Source organism: Acomys minous, assembly GCF_964271855.1.
Source record: "Acomys minous genome assembly, chromosome: 11".
NCBI lineage: Eukaryota > Metazoa > Chordata > Mammalia > Rodentia > Muridae > Acomys > Acomys minous.
Genome location: NC_140492.1, coordinates 66,235,951 through 66,263,057, shown reverse-complemented (window position 1 = coordinate 66,263,057; position 27,107 = coordinate 66,235,951). Strand labels below are relative to the sequence as shown.

General features: G+C 41.6%; 1 protein-coding gene across 15 annotated transcripts in view; it reads left to right on the top strand.

Annotated features, from left to right (window-relative positions):
* LPP (LIM domain containing preferred translocation partner in lipoma) overlaps positions 1-27,107 on the top strand; it is a 604,427-nt gene that overhangs the window by 342,131 nt on the left and 235,189 nt on the right. For all 15 annotated transcript variants that reach the window (XM_084802403.1, XM_084802406.1, XM_084802400.1 and 12 more), the window contains one exon: positions 19,959-20,639. In XM_084802403.1, coding sequence (XP_084658529.1) covers positions 19,959-20,639 — 681 coding nt within the window. The remainder of the gene's footprint in view (positions 1-19,958; positions 20,640-27,107) is intronic.

Here is a 27,107-nt window from a genome sequence, read left to right as displayed (position 1 = left end):
GAAGACTCATGCTGTCTCTAACTATGTTATCTGCCGTGGAATGGAAGCAGCCAGTACAATCCAGTTGTGATGCCAATGAACTACAAAGCCACCATGGCAAAATATCCCTAGAGGTACAGTAGTGGTGCTTATATCATGGAGGTAACCAACAGCTATCAAATTGGACTCACTCAACAAGAGGAAAGTCATGCCTGATATCAAACCAGTAAGGTCAACAATCTCAGAGGTGAAACTACCACTGCCACGTACTACACCAGTGTAATCCCTACCTGCTATCTGAAGCTTAAATTTATACCCACAAACAAGTCTAGCTCTCTCACACCTCTCCCCAATCAAATAAGTGTCTCTCTGCAGCAGGTGGAGACCATTACAGAAACCACAACTGGTCCAAATACAGAGCTCACCTGATCATGGTGTACCCAGCCCCAAGCAGTAACACAGCTCTTACACCTAAGTTTCCAGATGTGCCCTCTTATTTCTACATTATGACTTGACTTAGTGGGTAGAGGGCTTCCTAGACAAGGATGATGCCCTGAGTTTGGATCTACAGAACCCATGTGAAAAACAAGGTCTGCACATGGAATTATACAGGCAATAGAGTAGAGGTACACCGATCCTAGGCACTCACAGGTCACGAAGTCTAGCTAACATGCTGTACTGAAAGGCTGTAATGGTCTCTTAAAACAATAAGATTCAAAATGGTTAAGACACAGGCACACATGCACATGTGCACACACACACAGGTGAGCACATACATACACATACTTGAGTGAGCATATTGGCACATACATGTACAGACATAATATTTGACCCTCCAAGCACGTGCATGCGCGCGCGCGCGCACACACACACACACACACACACACACACACACACACACACCCTGACCATATTTTCTGGTAGTAGCCAGAACCATGCAAAATAGGAGGATACAAAATAAGAAATGTATATAGCCATAATTGAAGCAATAGGTAACTTGCTTCAGTTGAGTTTCCTCCTTAGCTTAGCTCTAAATTCTGCAAGCATGTGACGTATTCCTTGTTTAAAGGTAAATGAAGGCGGTTTTGCCACTTCTAGCATATGTGTGGCCTTCTTTATCGGAAGTAAGTTGATAGCTACATTTATAGGCATTTGGCTTATGCACATGGATGGTACATTTACAAACACCGTGTAAGGAACCTCTCCTGCAGAATTTTGTTGGTGATGTTTAAGCATTGTTAGTGAGCAATGGCTATCTGGGTATATTATAAAATTCAAATGCATGCATGTCTGTAAAACTGTTATGCTCAAAAATGAAATTTTAACACTATTTATAAATATTGTAGTTTTAAAAACTACTTAGACTTTCTCTAAGGCTTCAGGTTTAAAAAAAGTATATACATTAAAACTATTTGTTTCACTGTAAAATAAATAAATAAGTAGTTTCATAAAGTTCACTGGGTAATATGTTTTGAGACGTAAAGTAGTTGGAAAGCATAACTTTAATTAAAGCCATACAAAGAATGGCTTATGTAACTTGTTGAAAGGATAATTTTGTACCTTTTCAAAGCATTGTCTGGCTTGATTTTTGTTTCTGTTATTGTCGGTGGTATTTTAGGTGTTTCTTCTTTTTGTTCTGTTAGCAATGTCTTCTCTTGTACACTAAATAGCACTGTTTTACATAGGCAAATGTAATTTCTGTGGGTCTTTAGTGCCAAACAGCAGCTCCCTTAGTTGATGATGGTCATTGTAATATCACATATCTAGGTAAGTAGTATTTTAAAACCAAGCTGATAAACATATGACTGTTATATGGTAGTATTGTAGATTATATTGCCCTTTATAGATGCCTCTTTTTTTTACATACAAAAGTTATAAAAATGTATATGTCATTTGTGCTTTCACATAGTGTTTGAGTACATCAATAGTGTGAAACAAGAACTGGCCACTGCTGGGCAAATTCTATGGAACGGCAAGAGTACGGCGAGTTTGAGGCCTCCTCTGCTCCGTAGCGTGAAAGCAGGCTTATGACACAAGTGTAGAGTGCCGTTAGAAGATTTGTAGCACTGAGTTCTAACTCCTTGCCCCGTAACCTCCAAGAACGTCCATTATGTATGAAGTTCAATACCACTATAATCTCATCAGTTTGGTGGCTTAACAACTATAAACCAATGGCATTTTCTACCCTTAAGATAAACTGGTTTTTTAATAAGTTGAGTAAGAATTAAACAAATGCAATTTGGTACCTGTTGCCGATCTCTGAATTCCCTCAAGCAGACAAGTCAGAGACAAAGCTGTCTCTTAGTTTTTGCCAGGTCACAGAGTGTTCAGGTGACACAGACACCCGTGTGTGCTTTTGAGCGAATTGCCTAGCTGCACTGTTAAGGCATATGCATAGATAATGCCTTGTTTGGATTCTCCCAATGAAGGATACCAGTCACTCCGCAGAGATCCACGGACTACTAAATGTGAATACCACTTAATTTGCCAACCTGAATTCAGTCCTCCTGTTCTGTCATGGAATTATTCCTGATTCCCTTTCTCCATTTTTTTTTCTTTTTGATGCGCCAGTTTATTATTTTTTTTTAAACAAAGACTTTTAAACATATGTGCGTGACTTCTGTCAAATCAGCCACATTAATGGATCTCATTTGCTCTGTACCTATTCATGTGAGGAAATGTCATTACACAATATGAAAAATGCCACAAAGAGTTTTGCTGGGCAGATTTTCCGTGTTTCTCAGCATGTTTGGTAACGCCCCAGTTGAGTTTCCTTTGGTGTATCTTCTCTTCTTGGTGGCTTCTGTCATCCCTCTCGAGTGTATATGACACAGGGCTCCAGATGAACCTGTCTTCAGCACAGCTGACCCTGTACTGGAATAGCAGCCGATGCTCTGATAAGGGATCCTTTAAGGAGAGGGAGTTATGGGAAAGCAGGCACAACTCGAGTAATAATACTAGTAATAAATCCAATTAGATGTTTCTAACAAAGTATCACTGTTTTGAGATGAGAAATTTCGGAAATTCAACATTAGAGAGTTTCATAGTGAGATGTTGAGTCTGTGTCTGGCTTAGTGTACATCGGGGCTGATGTAAGAGTTTCTGTAGTACGTAAGACAGGAGGGTGACAGTAAGTAGACTTTTGTTAGAATTGTGTTTCTGGCATTTTGATAAACTGTTGGACCTTCTCGTTCTTTATTTTCAGAAACATCTTTTTGAAGAGAATGAAGCATAATTCATTCAAAGCTTTGTAAAAAAAATAAAATCTTAATGGGCTGCTTTACGGTCCTCAGTTTGAAGTTGAATATGTTTGAAAAATAGGAAGTCGTTGCCCTAGAGTGACTGTATCTGTTAAAGCCGGTTGACTTCCTACTTACAACAATATTATAAATCGATTTTTCAAGAGTTTTTAACGTTTGTGGATCTATTACCTAATGTTAAATGAAGCATAATATATAATACTTTACATAAATGTGGTTTGTATTTTGGCACACATCCTTACCACACACATACACATACAAAGAAGATCAAGGGAAGGCTGGGAAATAAGGTGACAAAAGGTTTTAATTGATAAACCTCCTGGTGATTTTAAACCCCCCCCCCCACAGCCAACACTGAACTGTATTTTATATTTTTAAAAATCTCACCATTGCTTCCTATCCATTAGATGGCCTTCATGGAGAAATTGTATCTTTAGCTCTCTTGTTGCTCTTTTTATTGACTCTTTGCTGCTGGCATACTAAAGGAAGAAATTTACCAATAAAGAGAATAGGGCTCCTATGCACCTGTGATCCTGGCATCCTTTGATGCTCCTTCCATCTCTCACTTGTCCTTCTCTTCCTGCCGTGTTACTTTCCCCAGTCTTCTTGCCAGATGCTATCACCTTGGTAGCTGTGTGTGGCACTTCTGTATTTCTGCAAGGCTTACCATGAAGTTCACCCACAGAAGGGCACAAATCAGAGGGTATCAAGCAAATCAGGATGGAATTTATGCCTGGATATATCCATTCCCTTCTCAGAGATGCTTTGATGCCCAATTTCATCTTAATCTTGTGCTAACTTGCTTTAAGGATCACAAGCTAAAACGAGGAACACTGGGATGGGATCCGACTCAGGAGTTTCACAGTTAGAATGATATAGCATCAGCATTCGAGGATGAAATGTTCCCCGTCATGCTCATGTGCCTGAGCACTTATCCTCCTCACCTGGTGGCAGCATTTTGGGGAGGGTTCTGAATCCCTTGCATTGTGAGGCCTGGCTGGCTGTGGTAGGTGACAGGGATGGTTCCTTAAAGGTAATACCCACTTCTGGTTTTGGCCTGAGTATTCTGCCAGGCGTTCACCACTTGAGGAATTCCACCACACTCTGCTGCCATGGAAACACACATACTGTGCTTTCTCCTACACAATAGCTCCTGTCTTCTGAAACCCTGAGCCAGTGCACTCTTTCCTGTCAGGCATCCTAGTCACTAAGACAAATGCTGCTTTTTGAACTTGAAATCTGATATACATGGTATCTGATATACATGGAGGAATAAGTTAATGCTTGTGTAAAATTAGAAAGTTACGTGTGTGTGTGTTTGTGTGTGTGTATTAGAATGTTAAGTAGGAGCTAATTTACAAAGCCAGGAGTGTGCCTTAAGACATGTACTAATTCAGCATAGAATGAAAGCCCCTGCTTTTTTTTTTTTTTTTTTTTTGCTTCTGAAGCCAGTGTGCTTTGGCTGAGACATGTTGGCGTGTAGTTAGAACATAAGTGGGTTGGCGTGCAAGTAGACCAACTTCTGGGAGATGTTTTCTCTGGTTTTCTGCCTGCTTCTCTCTGACTACCTGTGAACACACTGAGGCCAGGAATGAATTGTCCCCCTCCCATGGCAGGATGCATCCCTGATATTTAGAAGTTGGTCAGTCAGTGGAGGCTAAGTATGAAAAGGCAATTCTAAAGGCACACCATGTATTTCTTTGCTTTTGGGTACTTTGGGAAAAGGCAATGTGCAGTCTGAAGGAAATATTTAGATATATGGTTGGTTTTCTTTGTAAATAACTATATTGTTTTGCATATCCATTTTATGCCAGTCTTATAAAAAGAAAGTTATATAAGAAAATAATCAGAATGTCTGGATCTTTACTCTCCGTCACTACCACCCAGAGCTTCTATTGCACTGTGTTTCTATTGGTAGTGGATTTTAATCGTGGTCCATATGCTGCTCATATCCTGTTACTCTCTCACAATGTTAGAGCATATAGCAATTAAGCATATTACAGCCAGTGTAGGTTGAGGTTTAGAAAACTAAAATTTGAAAATAAGGTCAGCATGAGGATACTTTTAATATTCTGTTTCAAAAGAGCAATACTAATGAAGTCATGAAAACATTAAGAAACGTCTAAGAACAGTCACTTATTCTTGAATTTATTACCAGTATTATTTTTCTTGTTGTTTCTACTTTGCCATAACTCCCTCTCCCTAAAAGATCAGTTATCATGGCATTGGCTACTATTCCAGTGCAGGATCAGCTGTGTTGTAGACAGGTTCATCTGGAGCCCTGTGTCATATACACTCGAGAGGGATGACAGAAGCCACCAAGAAAGGAACACACACTAAAGGAAACACAACTGGGCATTAACAAACATGCTGAGAATCATGGAGAGTCTGCCCAGCAAAACTCTTTCTGCGTTTTTTTTTTCATATCGTGCAATAGTTACACAAACTTATATCTGTCATAAAAGGTGTCCCTCAGAAACTTTAAGCTATCAAGAATCGTTCAGCCTTAGCAAATCATTTATCTTTATAAAGTGGAAATTGAAATGCTAAAATTAACATAAGCACATTTGTCAGGCTCAGTGTTTCCAAGTATTGTTCCAAGTTAAAAGTGTGTCCAAAGAATATTTATGTCTGGATTGGCTATTGTTCACTATTGTAAAAACAGAGTGGAAAAGAAATGAGCTAATTCTTCAATTCACCTTTGTTTCTTTGGAGAAATTAGTCTCGGCTGATTGAGTTCAGCTGTTTCTGTCCCCATTTGCAGAAACTTCTTCCCACCTGGCTGTGGTTCCCTCCCTTATGTCTAAGGCCGCATCCCCTTGTTCCCCACGGTGCCTTTTTGCTTGTGTCATGACCAACATCATGGCAGCGTGCCCTACTAACCATCCTTAGACCTGGCTAACAGCGGACATCAGCCATCTGAAGATCACGAATCCTCTTCAAACTGCAACTTCTCTGGTGTTTACTACAGCACATGATCTAAATTATCAAATAGGCTTTATTAGAGAAGTTTATCCAACGATACAGATAAAATAGCAAAGGGTATATGGGAGACCATTCCAACAAGGACTGTTTTATTCCTTGAACTGTTGTTTTCGAAGAATACTGTTTGTATATTACAGAACATGTAGCCCTCTGAGGTTATAACGAAGGCTATCTGATTACCTAGAGTTGTGAAGAAGGGAGAGACTGGTCCTACTGGCCTTTTTGTCAGTTTCTTTCTTTCAGTCCAGTGATTGCCAAAGACAGGCTGAAAGGCCCTTGCTTCCAGTTCTTTCTGCTCTCCCCTTTCAAGTCACATCACAACAGGGTCTGTTGTCGAACCTGCTTATATTTTAGCTTTGTTTCTTCTGGTAGACAAGGCCTTGATATGGCAAAGTGAATTCTTTGCGGGAAGGTGGATGTGTCTGTTCCTCTCATTGGCTGTAAGCGTTTGCACTGTGGTTGAGAGAAAGAGAGTGCAGAACTGTTGAGGAGTGGGGGTTAAAGCGTGGAACCCTCTCAGTGATTACTCAGGCTTGGAAGTGAGTAATTCTGCGGCAGTTGCTCATCCTGCACTTTAGTGGCTTGTTTTACAAGGATAGAGAGACGTGTACAGGTTGGCTGAATAGAGCTCTGTGTCCCCAGTAGTCGCTCTTTATGGAAACACATCCACCCTTCCTCCTACTCCGTGGCAAAGGTGCTCCTTCCTTGGAAGCTGTGCCCTTCTCACTCCAGCCCTTTTATCCATCTACAGCAAGGAGACAAGCCGCTTGTTGTTCTCAGAACAAACATGTTAACAGGAAAAAAAAAATCTTACTTTCTCATTGAATATATAATGGGGTTGACAGATTCATACAGTGATCGCTCTGAAATGAGTGTGTTTTCTCTGAAGAAAGGGGGGGAAAAAAACCCTGAACAAATATCTTGTGACTATGCTGTGAGTATAACGTACTCTTTAAATATTTTTTTTTAATAATATAATTTTTATAGTTTCAGCAAGCTTTGTTCAGGGTACTCTCTGAGGTCTGAAACATACCACTTATTCCTTTTTTGCTTTGTTTTGTGACTCCCAGGTTCCTTTGGAAATATGGAAGGGAGCGATCTGTTCCCTCTGAGTCAGGCATAGCCACTTGCTCACATGCATGGATTTTCCTGGGAAATTCCAACACCAAATGCAGCAGCCCAACTGGTCCCCACTGATCCTGGGTGGTTGGCTTCCACACTGCTGCCTGGTGTCTGCCCAGAGGTCTGGTCATTTCAGGGTGGTGGGAGGAACTGTGCTGTTCAGTGCTTGAGAAGTGTGGCACTCACTCTGGTGTTCACAGCGAATCTTGCCTAGCTGTGATTCCTTGAGACCTGGTAGACATCTATGGTCTTTGCCTTCTGTTTGGCTCTAATCGCCATGATTCTATGAAGGGTACCATTTGGTTTAGTTATGCACAGCCTCATCACGTATATTGCTTCCTTCCTGAAATTACCTTTTTTAACATATTGTCTCAAATGGCCCCTTTTAAACTGTACCTTCAGCAGCACTCGTGGTTTAACGCCGAATGCAACAGAACGCACATTTCCACCAAACTCTGGCTGGGCTGCGGTTCCCAGCCAGAAAGAATCCCACCATTTTATCCTTTTTCTTTTAATGACTTCTCAGTATCAGTAGACTGGGATATTCACTTCTCTTACTAGAGTAGATTAAACAATGTGTTGTTATTGTAGAATAATCAGATTGCCAGACTACTTACCATGTACAGCAAGAAACCCAGAATTCACAAACTCGGCGTCCTCAAAAATTAAACTGAGTTACAGCAGTCTTCAGTGTATCCAGATCTCCTTAGACCAATGACTAAGTTAGTTACTGGCCTAACAAACCTGGTGCAGGGTAGAGAAGAACCGAGCCTGCTGTGAATTAGCTAACTACCAGCAGTAGTGTATTTTATTGGTTTTCTCAAAATGGAATTTGTCATTGATACATTATTGAGGTGACATTGGTTCTCTAAGCAGGATTTTTATGGACACCTGTTTCCAGGACTACAAGACAGAGTGGTGAACTTGGAAGATGAAGTCCTGAGCCACGTGCTAAGGCTCAGGGGGCGAGACTGCCTTTTAAATAATAATGGCAAAAGAACTTGGAACAGGGATGCCCTAAAAAGGGGGGATCCTCTGTGGGAAGATATTAGCAAAGGGTACCTTGACCAATCAAGGAAAATCGGGACAGGCTTCTCAGAAGCATCATTTTATTCAAAACCAAAAGAATGGGAACATTTTTCTCATTGAGGCAGCACCGTGGGCCTCAGAAGAGCATTCTGTACAGATAAATAGGAATCATCCTCCAGACAGTACAGTTCTTCCAGAGAAACGTGAGAGTCTTCAAATATTCTGTTTCAGCAGGCAGTTATTACTACAGAACAATTTTGAAAAATCAGTTACTTTAAAACAATGCATATACTTGGGGCCAGTAAGATGGCGTCTGCTGCCATGATTAAGAACCTGAGCAATCCGAAGAACCCACACAGTTGAAGGAGAGATTTGCACAAGTTGTACTCTGATCTCCACATGCATCCTCTGGTCTGTAAACGCACGCACACACAGCACGGGTGTGAGGTGAGAGACCAAATAGTATTGCAATAAGTAATGCATATGTAAATGTGAGTTTACTTGCTTTAGACTCTCGGTCACCGGAGATAGCGGACCAAACGAGCACACCAGGAACCTCTCATGTTGGGAACAGGGAACAGTGGCACGTATTTGTGGCATTCCATCATGCTAGTGATTTTTAAGGCATCTGTCTTCATATATAACTGGGTTTTATAATTTTGTCAACCCACATAGACACAGTGACAGGATTGCTTGCTATGGAAATAGGCTCTCTTTTCTTATTACATTCCTAGACCATCCCGTTGATGGAGTTCCATCCAGTTACAGACACATGCGCGCTAGGGACTTAGTGGACTGTGCTGTGTGCGTATTTATATTCCACTGGGAGCCATGGAGACTTTCCAAGTTCAAACTAATGGCATCCTGTCTCCTTGGAGAGTTGTTTGAGGTGGCCAGAAGGCACTCCTTAAAAGGCTGGTTCTCTGGACTTCCAGGACGCTGGCTTTATGAATGCGAGCATGTGGGCCTCACCTGGCTCTGTCTGGTATGTTCCATAGTCAGGGAGGAGAACAATTTCACGTTAGCACCTGAGTGCTCCCACCTGACTTGATTTCATTTCTGAGAAACAACTTGACTTCCTGGCATTGGTGGCGTCCTTAGTCAGGGGAGCTAGCAGCCTGCCTTCACAGTACTTTATACCCACTCAGAAGTGTTGTGAGAATTAATTAAATGGAAAAGCTTCTAAGACCAACTTCTCTGGAGTGCCACATCAGACCATACTGTTTCTGCTATTTCTGCCTCAGAAGTTATTAAGAATAACCCATCACTAGCTGTAGTATGTGTTTGCAGAGCACAGCACTGTGAAATGAGCAAGTGTGGATGTGCTGAACAGAAGTAAGATATTTATGCTTGCATCTCTCTGACAGGAAGTCTGTAGAGACATTGAAAGCTGTATGCGTGCTTTTTTGTGTATTAGTTCTGTCCCCATATTGGGAGTGATATTTTGAACCCAGGACACCAATTGAAAGCATGTGTTTTGGTTCTGATAGAGACATTCACAGTTATTTTAACTCTGCACTGAGGAACCACTTAGGAGGTTGCTTTCCCCTGTAATACCCAAAACACAGGAAAGAGCGATTGAGCTTCTCTTGAGTGTGTTGCCCAAAGTGAAACTTGAACCCATTAAAATGTATTGAGCCTTTGATTTTGCTGCTTTCCTTTCATTTATTGTGTTTATACATGGAAGCTAAAATGCTACAGCATTTCAGTATTTATCTTGTTACATTAACATTTATTTCATATGCTTTATTTTAAACATACACTTTTTTATATTTATAGGTGAGAAATACTTGTTATGCAGATTGTATATGTTGATAGATAACATTTATGTTTTGTGATTTTAAAAATCTGTAATAAGTAATTATGTCAGGCACTTAGGGAAGTGAGAAGGGCATATAAAATATGCCTTGTCCTCCACCCGCCCCCACCCAACCCACCCCCATGAGTGTTACTGGTAGGGATGAATCCTTTGGTGTTTCCTTTGTTTACATTATGTATCAATGTTGTTTGCATCTATAGACAGGAACCATTGCTTCCTAACCTAATCTTAAAATATGAAAGTATTCACATGCTTTTATAATTTTTATTTACCCTGATAAAATATGCATTTTACCATTCTGGCCACTTTTTGAGCTGTGTCCTCATGGATTGCAGCTGCATGACCACTCTGCTCTAGGACATTGTCACCCCAGAGTCTGTCACCACTAGGCAGCAGCTCTGCACCTCTCCTCCCCAGACCATTAGACCATCTTTCTCTGCCTTCATGAGCCTGTGTACTCTAGGTGCATTTTATACTTGAAGTCACGTGACATGTGTTCTTAACATCCTGACTCATTTCACTTAGCCTAATATCACTTAGGTTTATGTCTTTTATGGCATAGTCAGAACTTTTTGAAAAATCTGAATAATGTTCCATTGTCTGTGTGCATGTACCACACCTCCTGTCTGCTCAACCCGGCAGTGGACATGGAGGACTTCCTTCTTTCACTCTTACAAATAACACAGTACATATGAACATGGCTGAGCAAACATCTGTGTGTTTACCTTTTAGTATGTGTGCAGAAGTAGAGTTCCTGTATGATGTGTGAAGCATATCCATGGAAGAAATTGGGATGGCTGCGTATCATGCCGTTTTGTGACTCTATCATACTTGATATAAACTTGACTAGTTAGACTCACTGTCCTTGACTTCTGTAAATCAGATTAGTTTGTGTATCCAGAGACTACACACTTGCACCAGCTATAGTCACCGCCTTACACTGAATTCCTAGAAATGATATAACTAAACTGGTTTAGGAGTGTACACCTTAAATATCTGATGCACACCACGGAATTGCTCCACGGACCTGTTGCTTTACAGGTATGAGTTCAGTCTTTTAAGTGTAAATTCTGTGAACACTGTTCCTTGAGGACAGTGGGAGTCACCCCACTCCCTGCTTGCTCACGATGCTCATTCTAGCTGGGATCGTCTGCCCACTCCAACAGGAACACTCATTGCATGAACTCTACTGTGTGTGCCTGGGCATGCATGCAGGCAGATGCACGCATGTTGTGCTTGCGTGTGTGCCTGTGAAAGCCAGAGAACAACAATCTAGGGTGTTGGTTCTCAGGAGCTGTCTACTTTTTTGTTTTGTTTTGAGACAAGGCGTTTTTCTGGCCTAGAGCTCTTTCGGTACCCAGGGAGCACCTTCAGGCTACCTGTTTCCATCTTTCTCTCCATGGGCTCTACCTATTGGATGCAGATGAGAATCCTGGGTTTCCTTAATTGTTCAAGGGGGGAGCGCATCTAGCAAAGAAGCCTGTTAGGTCCTTGCTAACTTGACTCTCCTCCTCACGTCCTATCTAACGTGCAGGCCTTTTGGATTGTGCTGGTCCTTCCATTTCCCTTTGTCTGTAACTTAGGGCTGAAGTGGCAGAGCTCAACTCGCATACAGTCTTTGGTGTAAAATGTCATGCTCTGGCTTCCCTTTGCTTGCAACTGCCGAAGCTCTTGATCAAAACCTTTACGTCAGAGAAGGAATGTTGGCTCTGCAGTTTGTGGGGAGGCAGGCAGCTGGTATGATCCAGAAGTTGACTCTTCGGGGTAGGTGTGAGCTCCTCAGCTCTCTTACAGTTCACAGCTTGTGCTGGCCCTAGCTCTGAGTACCGTTATCCACCCGTACCATTTGCTCATTGCGTTCTTCTGGGAGAAAATAAAGGTTTCTGTGTCTGAATTAGCTTCACAGAAGTTGTAGGACTATGAAAACCATAGATAGTTTGAAAAGGCCTTTTGAGGTTTTTTTGTTATCGGTAGTAGTAGTAATAGTAGTGTGTGTGTGTGTGTGTGTGTGTGTGTGTGTGTGTGTGTGTGTGTGTGCCTTTTAACTTGGCCTCTTTCACATTCTATCTGAGATCTTTATGGTTTTGATTGTTTTGCTCAATTTTAAGACAAACTTATTTTTCTGAGTGAAATGAGAAAAAGGCCAAGCTTGCCTTTTACTCATAAATATTTTGACTCTGTCTCCTGGGTTTTAGAATTACAAGCATGCATCACCATGCCCAGATCAGAATAGTCTGTAAGACATTGAAGTGCAGACCTGAACAGCCTGGGCTTGACCACCGTCTTCCAGAAGTATATACAATCGTAGTTCCTGCCTCATTGTGATTGTGGCAGTTGTGTATGAAATGCACTTGACAGTGTTTACACGAAGGAAGTGCTGTATAAATGCTTGTTGTTATAATGCATCAATTAATTTCCAGTAAGTACCTGAATTTCCGTTTTCTGCCATCCAGAGGCAACATAGATAAGCACAAGTGACCAACATCACACTTGTCAACTAGCTGAAGAGAGTTACCACGAAACATGACCAAAGCAGTGACACTCCTAGTCCCCATTTTTTCTTAATTTTGTTTTGTTTTTAGTTTTTTGAGACAGGGTCTCTTTGTGTAGCCGTGGCTGTCCTGGACTCACTTTGTAGGGCAGGCTGGCCTCAAATTCACAGTGATCTGCCTGCCTCTACCTCCCGAGTGCTGGGATTAAAGGTGTGTGCCACCACTGCCCGGCTCCCCATTTTTTGAACAAGTCGATTATCAGTCCCTCTACATATTTTTTCTGTTTCGTGGCTGTGTGGAAATATTATCATGTCATTTCAATTACATTGTATGAATGGCTGACCTCACAGTGTATTATTTATGTAACAGTTAGATTTGGGCATTTTCATTGTTATGTACCTTGATTAATATATAATGTGAGGGTTGAGTTTGCTGCAGCTTTACCTTCTAAACCTGTCTCCTGGAATCTTAGAACATTTTCACCCTAAATAGGAATCACTTTTGATTCATGTGTATAACTCATCACATTCTTCATATTATGTTGAATAGGCATATATTGCCCAGTATTGCAACCTCCCTTATTGTAGCTCTAGCAATTAGGAGTGCCTAGCATGGAGCTGGCTTACAACAGGTGCTTATTTAGTTTAAAATTTGTATTTGCTTGAATATACACAAACTGTATTATTTTAATGTTTTAGTTATTGATTGGTTGGCCTTTCATTTATTTTGTTTGTTTGGTTTTATTGTTTTCCAACACATAGTTTCACAGTATAGCCTTAACTATCCTGGAACTAGCTCTGTAGACCAAGCTGGCCTCCAGCTCAGAGATCCACCTGCTTCTGCCTCCAGAGTGCTGGGATTTGAGGTCTGCTCCACCACTGCCCAGCTTTTCTGTTTGTTTGTTTGTTATTGTTTTGGAGACACGGTTTTAGTGTGTATCCGAAACTGGCCTGAAACTTACCTGTTTCGTGCATTGCCTCTGAAGTGTAATAATTCTGAGGCTTCAACTTATTCCCTCTATGCCCCGATGAATGCACTCAAAACTATCCTAGAACTTTAGCCTAAGAAGACAAGAAGTTAGAACTTACTTTTACAAAATGATCATTAAAAGGAAAATAAGTAGCCCAGTGTGCTGGGATATACTCTGTGATCCTGGAACTCCCAGTTCTGACATAAGTTCAAGGCTACCCTCAGCTAATTGGTGAGACACCCATCTAAAACAAACAACAAACAGGAAGAAGCAGCGCTTCAAATGCTCCTGGAGAAAGATAACAATATTAATACTTTCTGCCTTAAAGTCACTGAACGAAAGAAAGAAGCTGATGGCCCCACTGCAATTAAGCATATGTCTGGTGTATCAATGTATTTATTGTCAATTCTGTCAGGAAAAATAGATATTGGTATGTTGCCATTTTCTTACGAGAAAATTACTCATTCAGTGATCAATGTTTCCTAAATTTCTGCTGTGGGCTATGATGTTGTGAAGATTCAAGGTATCTTGTTGAGTAAAAGTGACTACTAGCTCCTTCCCTTGAGGAAGCAAACACATACACATATGATACCGAAGAACAGGAGAATGAGAGATGCTCTGATTGAGGGCTTAAGCCAAGGTTTGAAGACTTTAAAATAGCAAAGTAATGTGATTATATGTGTGGGAGAAGGATCCCTCCAGCTGCAGGTGGAAGGTTTTCCTGAGGGGTGGACCACTTAGACTGTGTTGGAGAACACCCAGTGCTTTCATAGTAGACAATTATTAAAATGGGGATGTACCTGAGATAGGAAACTCCCTGTTCAGAGAGTAGTAGCAGGGTTCAATGCTTGGACAGTTACAAGGGGAAGACTCAGGCCACCCCCTCTATTCTTTTGAGTGGGATTGAGGCAGTTGTGGGGGTGAGGAAAGTTTCCATTGTTTTGATTCTGAAAAACATATAAGACATCTGGGTTGAGAAATGAAATCCTCCATTAAATGTGTAAGCCTAGGGTGCAGAATACAGATGAGCCCTAGGGACACGACTGCTGGGTGTGTCTGTGATAGTGATCATATTTCAAGCTCTAGATGTGGATCTGGAGAGAGAGGGGACAGAAAAGAGGTCATGTGGGTGATTAAGGGCCCTTGGGCAGCATGGGGACTGTTTTCGTCATTTGTTAATTTTATGTAAAGATTAGAAAATGATTTGTAATTACATGAAACCATTCAGTAAAGATGTGCAGCTTTCTGTACACTTTGACTGAACAAGAGATACAGATAAATTTCTCCTGGGCAGTCGGTTACTATCTCATTTCCAATGGCTCTCAGCTGTACTTACTGATCAGGGGAAGGTGGGAAATGAACAGAGACGCTTTGACTGTCATGGTGAACATCAAGTCAACCAGAAGCCAGCATGTCAGCTGTCAGCCCAAGGTGATACTAACGCTTCTTGAGAGACACCAACAGCTATTGTGCCGCTGAGTCACAGATCTTCCTCTGGCTCCCCTACTATGAGCTTTCCACCTGTCTGTCAAGGATGGTGCCTGGGTCTCTTTGGATTGTCCTCCCCAATCCTTCCTTCTTGGTTATTAAATACCTATGCCTCGTCGCCACCCACAGCTAGTCCTCTGCAGCCTAGAGGAAATGATGGATCTCTCTGTGCAGGTTGCATGTCACTCCTCTGACCCTGGTAGCTCACCATAGTAGGTCTATGTATGATGCCTGTATGTATGAGTTCTTCAAGAGTACCTAGTTTGAGCATGCCCATTTTTCCTTGGTTCTGTTTTGGGGGATCCTGACTCTTAAGGCTATCTTTCCCACATATCATTTTCCTCAAATGTAGTTTCCTGGGAAACTTGTAAATCTAAGACACAAGATTTAATTTTAAATTCCTAATTTGATTCTCTGTGAAGTTACAGGATTCTACCGAATACGAAATTTTTGCTTAATTTTACACTATCTTTTTAGGAGGTATATTTGTTGTTTATTTATAATAACCCAAGCATCTTGGGTGCTCCTAGATAGGTAAGGGTCCCTTTCCCTTCAGGCTGACGGTAGTCCTCATAGTGTCCAATCGAAATGTGTGTGTGTGTGTGTGTGTGTGTGTGTGTGTGTGTATTTAATCAAGTAGTATATTATTAAAACACATATACTAAAGACATTTTTAAAGACATGCCCAGTTAAGATCTTGACATTCTGTAACATGGGAAAGTAAATTGAACTCTGAAAAATAATAAAATTAGACTTTTTTCCTAGTCAATAATGTCAACCTAACCTGTCAGAGACATGAAACAGATTGCTGAGGGCATCAGCAGCAAAAACATAAGTGTTCATACTTCAACTCAACTATACATGTATACAATAACTCAGTAACTAGGCTAACAGAAGTCTGTTACAGCTGTATCTTCAGCCCCAGGACAGATGGCTAAAGCCACACCAGCAGGGTGTGGTGGAGCACACCTTTAATCCCAGCACTGGGGAGGCAGAGAATGGCGGATCTCTGTGAATTCAGGGCCAGCCTGGTCTGCAAAGTGAGTCCAGGATAGTCAGGGCTACACAGAGAAACCCTGTCTCAAAGAGGCAGCGGGAGGAGAGAGAGAGAGATCTATCATAATTGTATATAAAAAGTGATTTAGCATAGCCCTCACTTCCTAGAAATAATTTTCTCCCTAATAAACACACACACACACACACACACACACACACACACACACACACACACACACACACACACACAAAACCAAGGTCTTTGAATGACTGTTTATTTTGGCCCCATCTCCAGAGCCATTTGCATGCATACCAGCAGTACTACGTGATCTCTGCTATATGCAAAACCTCATCTTGCATCTGTATAGGTGGGAATGTGGGTTTAGGTCATATAACTAGAGAGGTGACTGAAAGAGAACAGGAAAGTTTAAGGAAAGGAGTTAAGAGGAGCACATAGGACCTGCTTGACTTCAAAGTGGAAATGACTTGGAGTCAGAGGATACAAACAGGGATCAAGGGGAAAGGTGGGGAAGGAGCACAAGCCAAAGTGGAGTACATATGAAAGTGCCAAGTGAAACCCATTACTTTGCTAAGTACCAAAGAAGAAAAGCATTCCCTGGGAGAGCTTTCCCAGCATTCCCTCATCTCTGCTGTGTGTTCTGTTGCATGTATGCTGGCACGTGTTTGGATATTTTTATCATAAGTGTTGTTAAAACTAGTATATTTTGGTGTATACAGTTTTCCTCCAAAGTTTTACATATTTTATCTGATTGGATGTGAAAGGAAAAAGAGCAGATATCATTATTTTAAAGTACGTGTATTTATGTTCTTCACAGTCAAAGAAAACTGTGCCAGTGCTTATCTGGTCCGCATATTCAGTTAATTGAAGAGTCATGTCACCGAATATTTTCTGTTTATTGGATTATTTGGTGGTTCCAAGAATGTATTTTTGACATTTCATTTTATTTCTGATTTTGTACGAATACTTGGATTTTTGTCATAATTTAACATTTTCGTTTTGAAAATTGAGCACATTTAAATATCACACTCATCTATACATACATGTATGTGTGATTTTCTGGGAGCTGAATCTTTTTATGTGCTAGTTTTCTGCCATTCGTTTCCCAAGGATCTTCAGTGCATATTAATGAGCTCCGTTATGCTAACATGGGAGTGAGGTAGAACCCTTCATCCCACGACACGAGTGAGAATCACTATGCACATGAGACAAGAAGACATGGGGTTCATCTCGTACATGACATTTATTAGGACCAGGACCTCACTTCCCTTTGGTTTTGTCAGAATAGCTTCATGTTTTCCTTTCCATTCCGGTAAATCTTTCACTGTATAATATATTATTGATGATAGTAAGTGAACTGTTATTAATCAGTGGAGCTTAACAGCCTATCTTGCTTGACTGAAAACAAATCAAGTGGTTGGGAACTTACTATTTAATATTCCCAGGTTGTGCTAACTAGTTTTATGTCAGCTTGATACAAGCTAGAATCATATGAAAGGAGGGAGCCCCAACTTAGGGAGCCTCCAAAAGATTGCGTTGTAGGCTGACCTGTGGGACATTTTCTTAATTAGTGATTGGTGGAGGAGGGGACAGCTCACTGTTGGTGGTGCCATCCCACTGCTGGTGGTCTTGTGCTCTTTAAGAAAGAAGGCTGAGCAAGCCATGTGGAACAAGCCAGTAAGCAGCACTCCTCCATGGCCGCATCATCAACTCCTGCCTTCAGGTTCCTGCCTTGCTTGAGTTCCTGTCCTGCCTTCCCTCAGAGATGAGCAGTGGTGTGGAAGACCTACTTGCTTTGGTCATGGTGTTTTATCACAGTGATAGGAACCCAATCAACTCTTTGCCACTGTCATCCCAATTCTTGACTTTGTGAGTCTTAACTATTTTCAACAATTCATGTGGTTAAAATCAGGCAATATTTGTCTTACTGTAACTGGCTTATTTTTCATACCCTAATGTCTTCAAGGTTCATCCATGTTGCTACATGATGTAGAATTTCCTTCTTTTTGAGGAACAAATAATATTGCATTGTATGTACATTTTCTTTATCCTTCATCTACTGGTGGACATCTAAGGGTTTTTTATTTTTCCTCGTTATTATTGTAAACAGTGTTGCAGTGAACAGGGAAATGCAAATATTTCTTTGAGAGCCACATTTCAATAACATTGGGTATGGGCCAATAAGGGAAATTGCTAGGTTACAAGTTTGTTCCACTTCAGTGTTTTTAAGAACTTTCCTCCTGTGTTCCCCATTAGCTCTGTCACTTTGACATCCCAACAACAGTGTGCAGAGACCTTACCGTTCTTGCCAGCTCCGGTCTTCCAGTTTGCTTTGCTTATTGTCAATAATCCTGACAAAGATGCGATTCCTCATTCGAGTTTTGTTTTTATTTCTCGATTATTACTAATTTTGAGCCAGTCTTTAACGTTCTGTCTTTTATATGCATTTCAGAACAGTATTATTATTGCTGTATTCAAAGCCTGAACTTGTGTTTCATTAAGTTCCTTTTCATGATGTTTCTTTTATGGGCATTTGCATGTCTACATGTATGCATGTATACCGTGTGTGTTTCTGGTATGCATGGATGCCAGAAGCATGTGTCATATCTGCTGGACCTGGAGTTATGGGTGCTTGGGAGCAGGCATGAGGATAGTAGCACCTGAACCCAAGTCCTCTGAGAGAGCCACAAGTGCTTTTACCTTTTCCCATGGAGCCATCTCTTTAGCCCTTCCTTGTCTCTACTTCCGTGCTGTGAGGCTTTCTTAGATACTTTGACCATTAGCCCATTGCTGCTTGTATGGGGATCTGCTCCCATTCATGGCTTGCCTTTCACTCTGCTGTTTTGTTTTTGTTTTTGTTTTTGTTTTTTTTTTCTGTGTAGAGCTTTTCCATATGACGTCATTTTTCTGTTTCATTTTGTTTCTGTTATCTGTACTTCTGGTGCTATCACTATTAAATCATTGCTGACAGACACCGTTCTCAGAAGCTTTACATCTGTTTTCTTTCCTAGAGCGTTTGCATCTTTAGGGCCATTTTTAGTTCCTGGTGTAGTTCTCTGATTGCTTTCTTGCTTGTCGAAATCCAGTAGTTTAACACAATTTATGAAAGAAATTTTACCTTCTCCAGTGTTTTTTCTTGGTGCTCATGTAGAAAATAAGTGAACTTTATATGTGTGTGTGTTTATTTCTAGAACACCTTTCTCTCTCTTCCATCCTGTGTCTACCTTTATGTTGTTTCTACTTGGTTTTGATTTTTTAAATTCCCAACATATCTTGAAGTCTCCAACATAATCTAACTGTGTTCTTTCTTTTCAGGTCTGGTTTGTCTGTCTGTGGTCTTTTCTCTTTCCGTCTGAGTTTGGGCTAGATAGCTGTTCCCGTTCTGCAACTTGATAGGTGTCACTCTAGATCTGAGGGATGTTTGGGTGAGGCAGGCTCTTCAGGTCCAGGAACACAACCTAAGTTTTAAAAATGCATTCCTGTAATTCTTTTCATCGCTGTTTACATTGTCATCTGGTACATAGTTTATACCTTGGCTAAGCTTAGTCCTGATGCCATATTCTTTTTGACGCTATTGTAAATGAATTTGTTCCCTTAATTTTTTTCTTTTAGTTCCTCACTGGTTCTGCACAGAACACCTGACTTTTGAGTTAGTGAGCACCTCAAGGGGAAGGCTATGCCTTGTTCGTATTTTATACCCCAACACACAAGCAATACCTAACCCCACTCCCTGTTTGCTTGCGTTTTTAATTTTTCTTTTATTGCTGATCATCTTTATCATTCTTCTCTTCTATTTTAGGGCTCTGCTAGTGCAACAGCCTCTCCTCCCGTCTCTACCCCTGTCACAGGACATAAGAGAATGGTCATTCCAAACCAGCCACCTCTGACAGCAACCAAGAAATCTGCAGTAAAACCGCAGCCTGCACCCCAGGCCGCACCCATCCCAGTGACACCAATCGGAACGCTCAAACCCCAGCCCCAGCCAGTTCCAGCCTCTTACACTACAGCATCCACACCCTCAAGACCCACCTTCAATGTGCAAGTGAAGTCAGCCCAGCCCAGCCCTCATTACATGGCTGGTCCATCTGCCGGACAGATGTATGGTTCAGGGCCTCATGGCTATAACACCCAGCCAGCTCCTCTGTCAGGACAGGGTCCTCCTTCGACTCGCACTGGCACCGACTATACGTATATTCCACCCCCGGGACACCAGCCTGAGCCTGGATATGGGTATTCCTCCAACCAAGGGCGCTACTATGAACCCTATTATGCAGCAGGGCCTGGCTACGGGGGCAGAAACGATGCTGATCCTGCTTACGGGCAGCAGGTTCACCCTAACACTTGGAAACGGGAACCTGGATATGCTGCTCCTGGAGCGGGGAATCCGAACCCTCCTGGCATGTATCCAGGCAGCGGACCCAAGAAGACCTTTATCACAGAACCTGCCCCAGCTGCCGGCACACAGACACTGCAGCCAAAGGTAAGACATCTACTAACATAGCACTAGGAAGAAGGGACTATCTGCCATCCCTAGAGAGCAGCACTAGAGACAGGCATGCACGTGCTATTCTTCTGCAGGTGACACCCAGAAAAAAAAAATGGTGACGCCAAAAAGGTGAGTGCGCTCTTGTTTGTACAGGACCAGTGTAGCTACTGTTTAGTAGCCAAGGGAACCAGTTGCTCAGAAATGAAGCATCATCTTCCCAAAAGGTAAACGAACACAGTAGGTCAGGAAAATCTGATCTGGGAAAGGAAACAACAACAACAACAACAAATTCATCTCCCAGCTATTGCTTTCTTTCCGTTACAGCATCCCTTTCTGTGTAGCGCAGAAATGTCGTTATGCATGGTGTGCCTGCATGGAACCTGGATAGATGTGCTGTGTTTCATGGCTCGGCGGGAGCAGGATATTCCCAGATCTGTAGGTACAAGGTGTCCAGGGCCATCAGATGAGCTACTGATAGGCAAAGCCCGTGTTGAGGTGATAATTCTTGCAGCATTGGTACCATGGTGGCTGCCAGGGTTAAGTAGCCAAGTCCTCCAGAAAAGACGCAGTTAGGCGGATCTAAGACAGACAAGCCGTTTTCCTTTGGGAAGAAGCAGGTATCATAGGCTTAGTTTATTGGCCCTTGTTTGTAGAATTCCTATTTTCCAGGAAGAGTCTTACCCTTCCTTCTTTAGCTCTATTAAGATTGTTTGAAAATCCTTTGTGAATGGAGGTTCTCACTGTGTAGAGATTCGTTTTCATTTAGTATATCCAGTTACTGCTTCTGACTACATAACTTGTACAGGGGTGGTCCCTCCTCATCATAACGTGGGTTTTCCCCGAGTTCTGAGACAACACTTACGTCCCCTCCGAGCATGAAAAGAAGAGCCAATGAGGATTACTATAAAAGGCGAAGTGAGGAAACCGAGCCAGCTTTCAGTCCCTGGGTCGGATGCAAGCCCTCCTTTCCATTCTGTAAGAGCTGTGAAGATGCCGTGATTCCAGCACCTTCCTTTTAGCCTACCTCTGAATGGTAGTTTGGAATGATGGCTTAAGTAGAAGATTAGACCATATTTCTTCAATCATTTATTTCCATATTCTGATCAGGATGTCAGTTTCATAGCAGATCATTCTCATTTTAACTTTGGAACAACAACCAAAAAAAATTTTTTTAAAGTCCTGTCTGATATGTACTAGTACTAACTCATCGCTCTTTCATAAAAATTGCTCTTATTTCATTGTGCTCCAAGCAACTATCAGAGTCCTTAGAGGTGTAAGGCGCTTTCCAAGTGGTGCATCCTGTGATATGCTGGAGGTATCCACGAGCCTTACCTGTGAACCTTATATCGAAGTGGGCTAACCTTGATCATTTTCCAGTATAAGGCTTTCATAATAAAATAGTAAGTGGCTCCTCTAATAAAAAGAAAAGCTCTTCCAAGGCTGGGGAGACGGCTCTGTGGGTAAAGTGTGAGCATCACATTTTCGATCTTCAAACCCACTTAAATGCTAGGTGTGCATGGTAGCACTCTTGCCATCCTAGTACCAGGGAAGGAGAGGCCGAGAGGGGCAGGCTAGACAGACTAGCAAAATTGCAAGTTCCAGGCTTAGCAAGAGAGAGACCAAGCATTAAGGCCCTTCCTCTCAACTTCTTTGTCACATTTTCAACCGTGGTAAAGGATGCCACCTTTTCTAATTAATTAGTGATTGCAAAGAGTTGGAAATTTCTATGGGCTTAAAAATTGCCAAGTGAGGGCTATTCAGTGTCTCCGTTCGCTTTGATTTGTTTTTATTTATTTTGGTACTAATGGAAAATATGCATTTGCATCTTTAAACAGTGATCTTTCAGCACACTTAGGATTTTGTAACATTTGAAATTTAACCTACTGTTTTCCCCCCTTATATTTGAGATCAGTGGTTTTTAATTTTCCAACATTGTAGAACAGAGAAAAGAAAAAGACAATGGAAAAAGAAAGATAAAGGAAAGAAAGGGGGAAAGAAGAAAGTCAGAACTGGGTGGCCTGCAGGGTCAGGGCTATATTTCTGTTCCCACACATGCTGAGCAGGGAGTTTGCATATTACAGAGAGCATGGTGTGGGCCCCATATCAGCTGAGCTGACTTCCTTAAGAAGCACTGCTGTAAGCAAGCCTTTGTAAAGAGAAAACACTCTCCTCTAGCCAGAAGCCCTCTTACATACACTGGTGTCTTTTCCTCTGTGCTGAAGCCTACTTTAACTCTGGGTCTCTGTGTGTTGGCTTTCTTCTGAAGCAGGCTGTGTGTTTCTTGCGGTATTCAGGTAAGGCGCACCGCTTTACTGGATGCCGAGGCTGCGTCTTGAAGACACGAATCTCAAGTGTATAGTGATAAAGTGACTTCAGCACCCTTGTCATACAAAAGGACCTAGGTCAGCCTCATAGAGGGACAGATATTTGCCAGTGTGTATGAAGATACTGCTGCTTATGCACCCTGGAAAAGCTGTAGGATTCATTCTACTAGAGTAATACTTATGTTAAATTTAAAATCAGTCCTATTAACGTGCCCTTGAAATGCCCTCCAGGATAATGCAGCCTCAGCTCATCTCACACAAAAGGGTTCTCTGCCAGATTGCAACAGACTTTTTTTTTTTTTCATTCAAATTTGGGACTTAAGAGATACATAATACCTCAGAAAAGAAAAAGTGTGGAAGGAATTCCCAGACCTGTAATTTCTATAAAGATTAAGAAAACATTTGAGAATGGCACAGAAACATCCTATACATCCCAATAGTATCAAAATGTGGAAATTCTTTTAGCTTCTTACAGTGGCATGTATTGGGTGTGCTGTGAGGAACTGCTGCTATGTTAAAGAGAGCCATGCTTATGGAAACACGTGTTTTAAATTTCTCTCCCTCCTAGAAGCAGAAGAACAGAGTAAGGAGGCACTCAGGGCAGGCAGGGCACGGGCCAGAGACATGTCCCTGGGCTCTGCTGCTGTATCACCCCAGGATGGTGAGATTGGAAGCAGTAACTTGAGGCCCGTGGGAGTGATATCCGTAAGTCCTCTTCATGAACTTGCCGCTTGACAAAGCACTCTGTGACCCCCACATAACCCTGAACATTAGGTGACCACAGGTCCAAGCATTTCTTCTGCTCATTCGTGAGTCACTCGCCCTGCGTCACATGTCAAGTTCCTGGAAAGCTGCAAAGTCAAATGTTTTGAAGATTATCTCTGTTCTCTGGGTGGCAATTACTTAGATCTCGGCATCTTTGGATAACTGGGATGGGAGGAGTTCCACATCCATGCTGTTCTACGTGGACCTTCAGTGGCCTGTGCCATGCATGGGCACCAGCCTAAGCATTTGTGGTCCGCGTGTGCTTGAGGTCAGCGGTTGGAGGGAAGAGGGGAAATACCCACTAAATCCCTATGGCTAGACTTCCTCTCTCTGTTACTCACTGTCCCGTATGGCCCAAAGGATGATACATGGTGGCCACAGTTTAGATTTGAAAGAGTAAGTTAATTATATGTTTAGCAAGCAAAAGTAAAAGGAAAGAAGAAGGCGACACAAATGAACACAATCATCAAATTAGGGGCTCAAAATGTCCAGCTGAAATTGCCCGGGGAAACCCCTACAGGATAGCCTGCTGGAGTTCCCAGTAGAGAGCCCGTTGGGCACAGCAGAATGTCCCTGTAGGTAAAGCTCTTAAGAGAAAGAACAGTAGGAAGACAGTGTCATCAAAGTAAGGGCTTGTAGACAACCAGCACAGGTCAGCTGGAAAGCTAGGCTGGGACACTAAAGTACCCAATAAGCCTGGTGCAGAGCAGTGTCCTCTTCAATTCTGTACACACACACACACACACCAGCACCACCACCAGTACCACCACCACCACCACCACCCCAGAAACAAATTTGTATCACAGATAAACAGGAACCTCTCTTAGAAATGCTGTTCTTTTTTGGTTTTCCCAAGTACGCTGGTTGACCTCATGAGCTGGCTATCTGGTCCCCCACCCCAACCCCCATCAGGGGGATCAGCCCATTCCACACAAGGGACCTGGGAACACTTGACCACAAATGTGCTTAGGTCTGAAAGTAGGGGCAACACCATTTCTGCTCACCACTAAGTTCCTCTGTACTCCTCAACCACACTCTTAATGTTGTTTGTGCATGTGTTGGTGTGTGCTGGGACCTGAGTTTAGCCCTGTGGTAGAGATCTTGCCCAATGTGTTCCAGTCCCTGAGTTAGTTCTTGAGTACTGGTAGGGGGAAAAAAAAGAAAGGAAACATTAGTTTTCCTAAGTATAACATTTTGCACTCTTTAACCATTGATGTCAGAGGTGGTGGGCAGGTTTTCTGACTTTCACAATGCTTGGTGTCTTCATTCTTTCTGGTTTAAACCATTCTTATGCTATTTAGTCCTATCATTTTGGTTTAAACTTACATTTTTATTTTGATTATTCACATGTTTAACACATGTGCTGGCCATTCATACATACTTGTCTCGTGTCCGTTGTCATCAGAGGTTTGCTAATTTTAATTGGAACGTCACATGAACAAGAACAAATATTGTACGGTGAAGAAGCATTAACTCTAGATGACAGACACAGTAGTCATGAATAAGGTTTTAAAACTGTTGTTTTGTAACCATGGTTTCTACCATTTCAACCCTGTCACTTAATTTTGCTTTTGTTGGCTTTGTTTGTTTGCATGTTCATGGTAGGTAAGTGCATACAAATATGACTTGTAATGACAGAGTAAACTCCAGTGTCAAATTGCACAGTTTCCCAGTGGCTGTTCTAGACGCTGCTCTTTAAAGAACTGTGGTCCTCAGCAATTCCATCTCTGCCCATACCTCCCACAGCAATAAGTCATTATCCAGAGCCCTGTGCCAGTACCTCAAGACTTGATTATGAATATTAATTTTCATCTAAACTTCTTATGTCTTACAATTTCTAGAAATTCACATCTCTAATATTTTTGAAAAACTAATTTTAACATCAGATTTTGTGTGTTAACAGTAAAACCATATATAAAATTATTGATTTTATCCCTTTGCTTTATTTAATTTCATAGCAAATCCCTTACTTACTGACACTCTTTGGAATTTTGTTTTCTCTTGACGAAAGCAGACCCTGATATTGCCCAGTTTCAGATGAGTTTATACTTGTTCTCTTCCTTGAAAACAGAAGTGTGCTCTTCATTGATTACAAACTAAATAATGTAAATACAGAATATTAGGATTTTTCTCACAGAGGAGAGCTTTCTGGGGCTGGGAAGGTCAAATATGAGGGGAAAAGACAAGGTCTCATTATATAGCCCAGGCTGGCCTTGAACTTGCAGACGTTCTTTTGGCTCAGTGTCCCAAAGGCTAGGATTTATAAGTGGGAGTCACTGTGGCCAATAAAGTCAACTATTTTTACTATTATAATTCCAAAAAGTGTCATTGTTCTGAAAATAAAGATTTACTTGTTATTTTAGATCTTTGATTTTTTTTCTAAAAGATGAAAAATCCAACTTTTATAAATACTTTTAGCCAGTAATATGATGTTTGCTCCATTTCCTACTAGGAATTTGAGGAATGTTCTTTAGAAAATATGGCACTTTTTCTTTCTTCTTCTTTTTATTTTTTATTTTTTGCTAGAGCTTACTTCCTTAAAATAACATTGAGCTGTATAAAATAGCATGTAAGTCTTAAAAAGCATGCTGTATAAAGTGTACTGAGCGTGTTTGCATACAGTGGTACCTGCAGCATGTTCGGCGTTACCTTTTCTAGTGTCTTGCCAACCCTGAACACAGGAGGAGAAGTGCTAAGTCTCTTCAAGGACTGCCTGGCGTTCTTTCCACTCTGAAGTTTGCCTGCATTCCTGAGTGTCTTTGTTTATGTAATCAGCTCATTGTACAGTTGTCCAAACATAAAATATTCCTGGGGCCTAGTGGTTTAGACACTTATGTTTAGAGTTGTATATCTGGGACCTAACATATAGAAAGTCAATATTTTGTCAAGATTTAAGGAGGTGAAACTGTACCCTAAATCTAAAATCGAGATAATAGGTCCTGCTTTTATTCTTTTTTGTTTTAATTTGTTATAATTTATTCAGATTACATCCTGAATGTTGTCATACCCTGGCTTGTATCTTCCCACCCTCCCTCCTTCTTCCGCCCTTTAAAAGTGGAAGAGTGACACGTGTGCAGGATTCTTTGTGTTCTTCATCCTTACTCTTCATGGTTCATACGTGTGTTCAGCAGTATGAGTAGAATTACCTTAGACAGTGCTTCAGCCAGCATTCCATCATTGTAAAATCATCAAAGATCATTAACTCACTGAGGAAACCCTGATTTTTGACTGGATGTTAATGAAGCTTTACTTTGGCAGCAAGACAAGAAAGAGACTTGGGCTTGACGGCACCCTTCAGAGGCATGCCTCTAATGAATGGCTGGAAGAATCCCCAGTAGGCCCCACCTTTTAAACATTCTCTAACTGCCATATA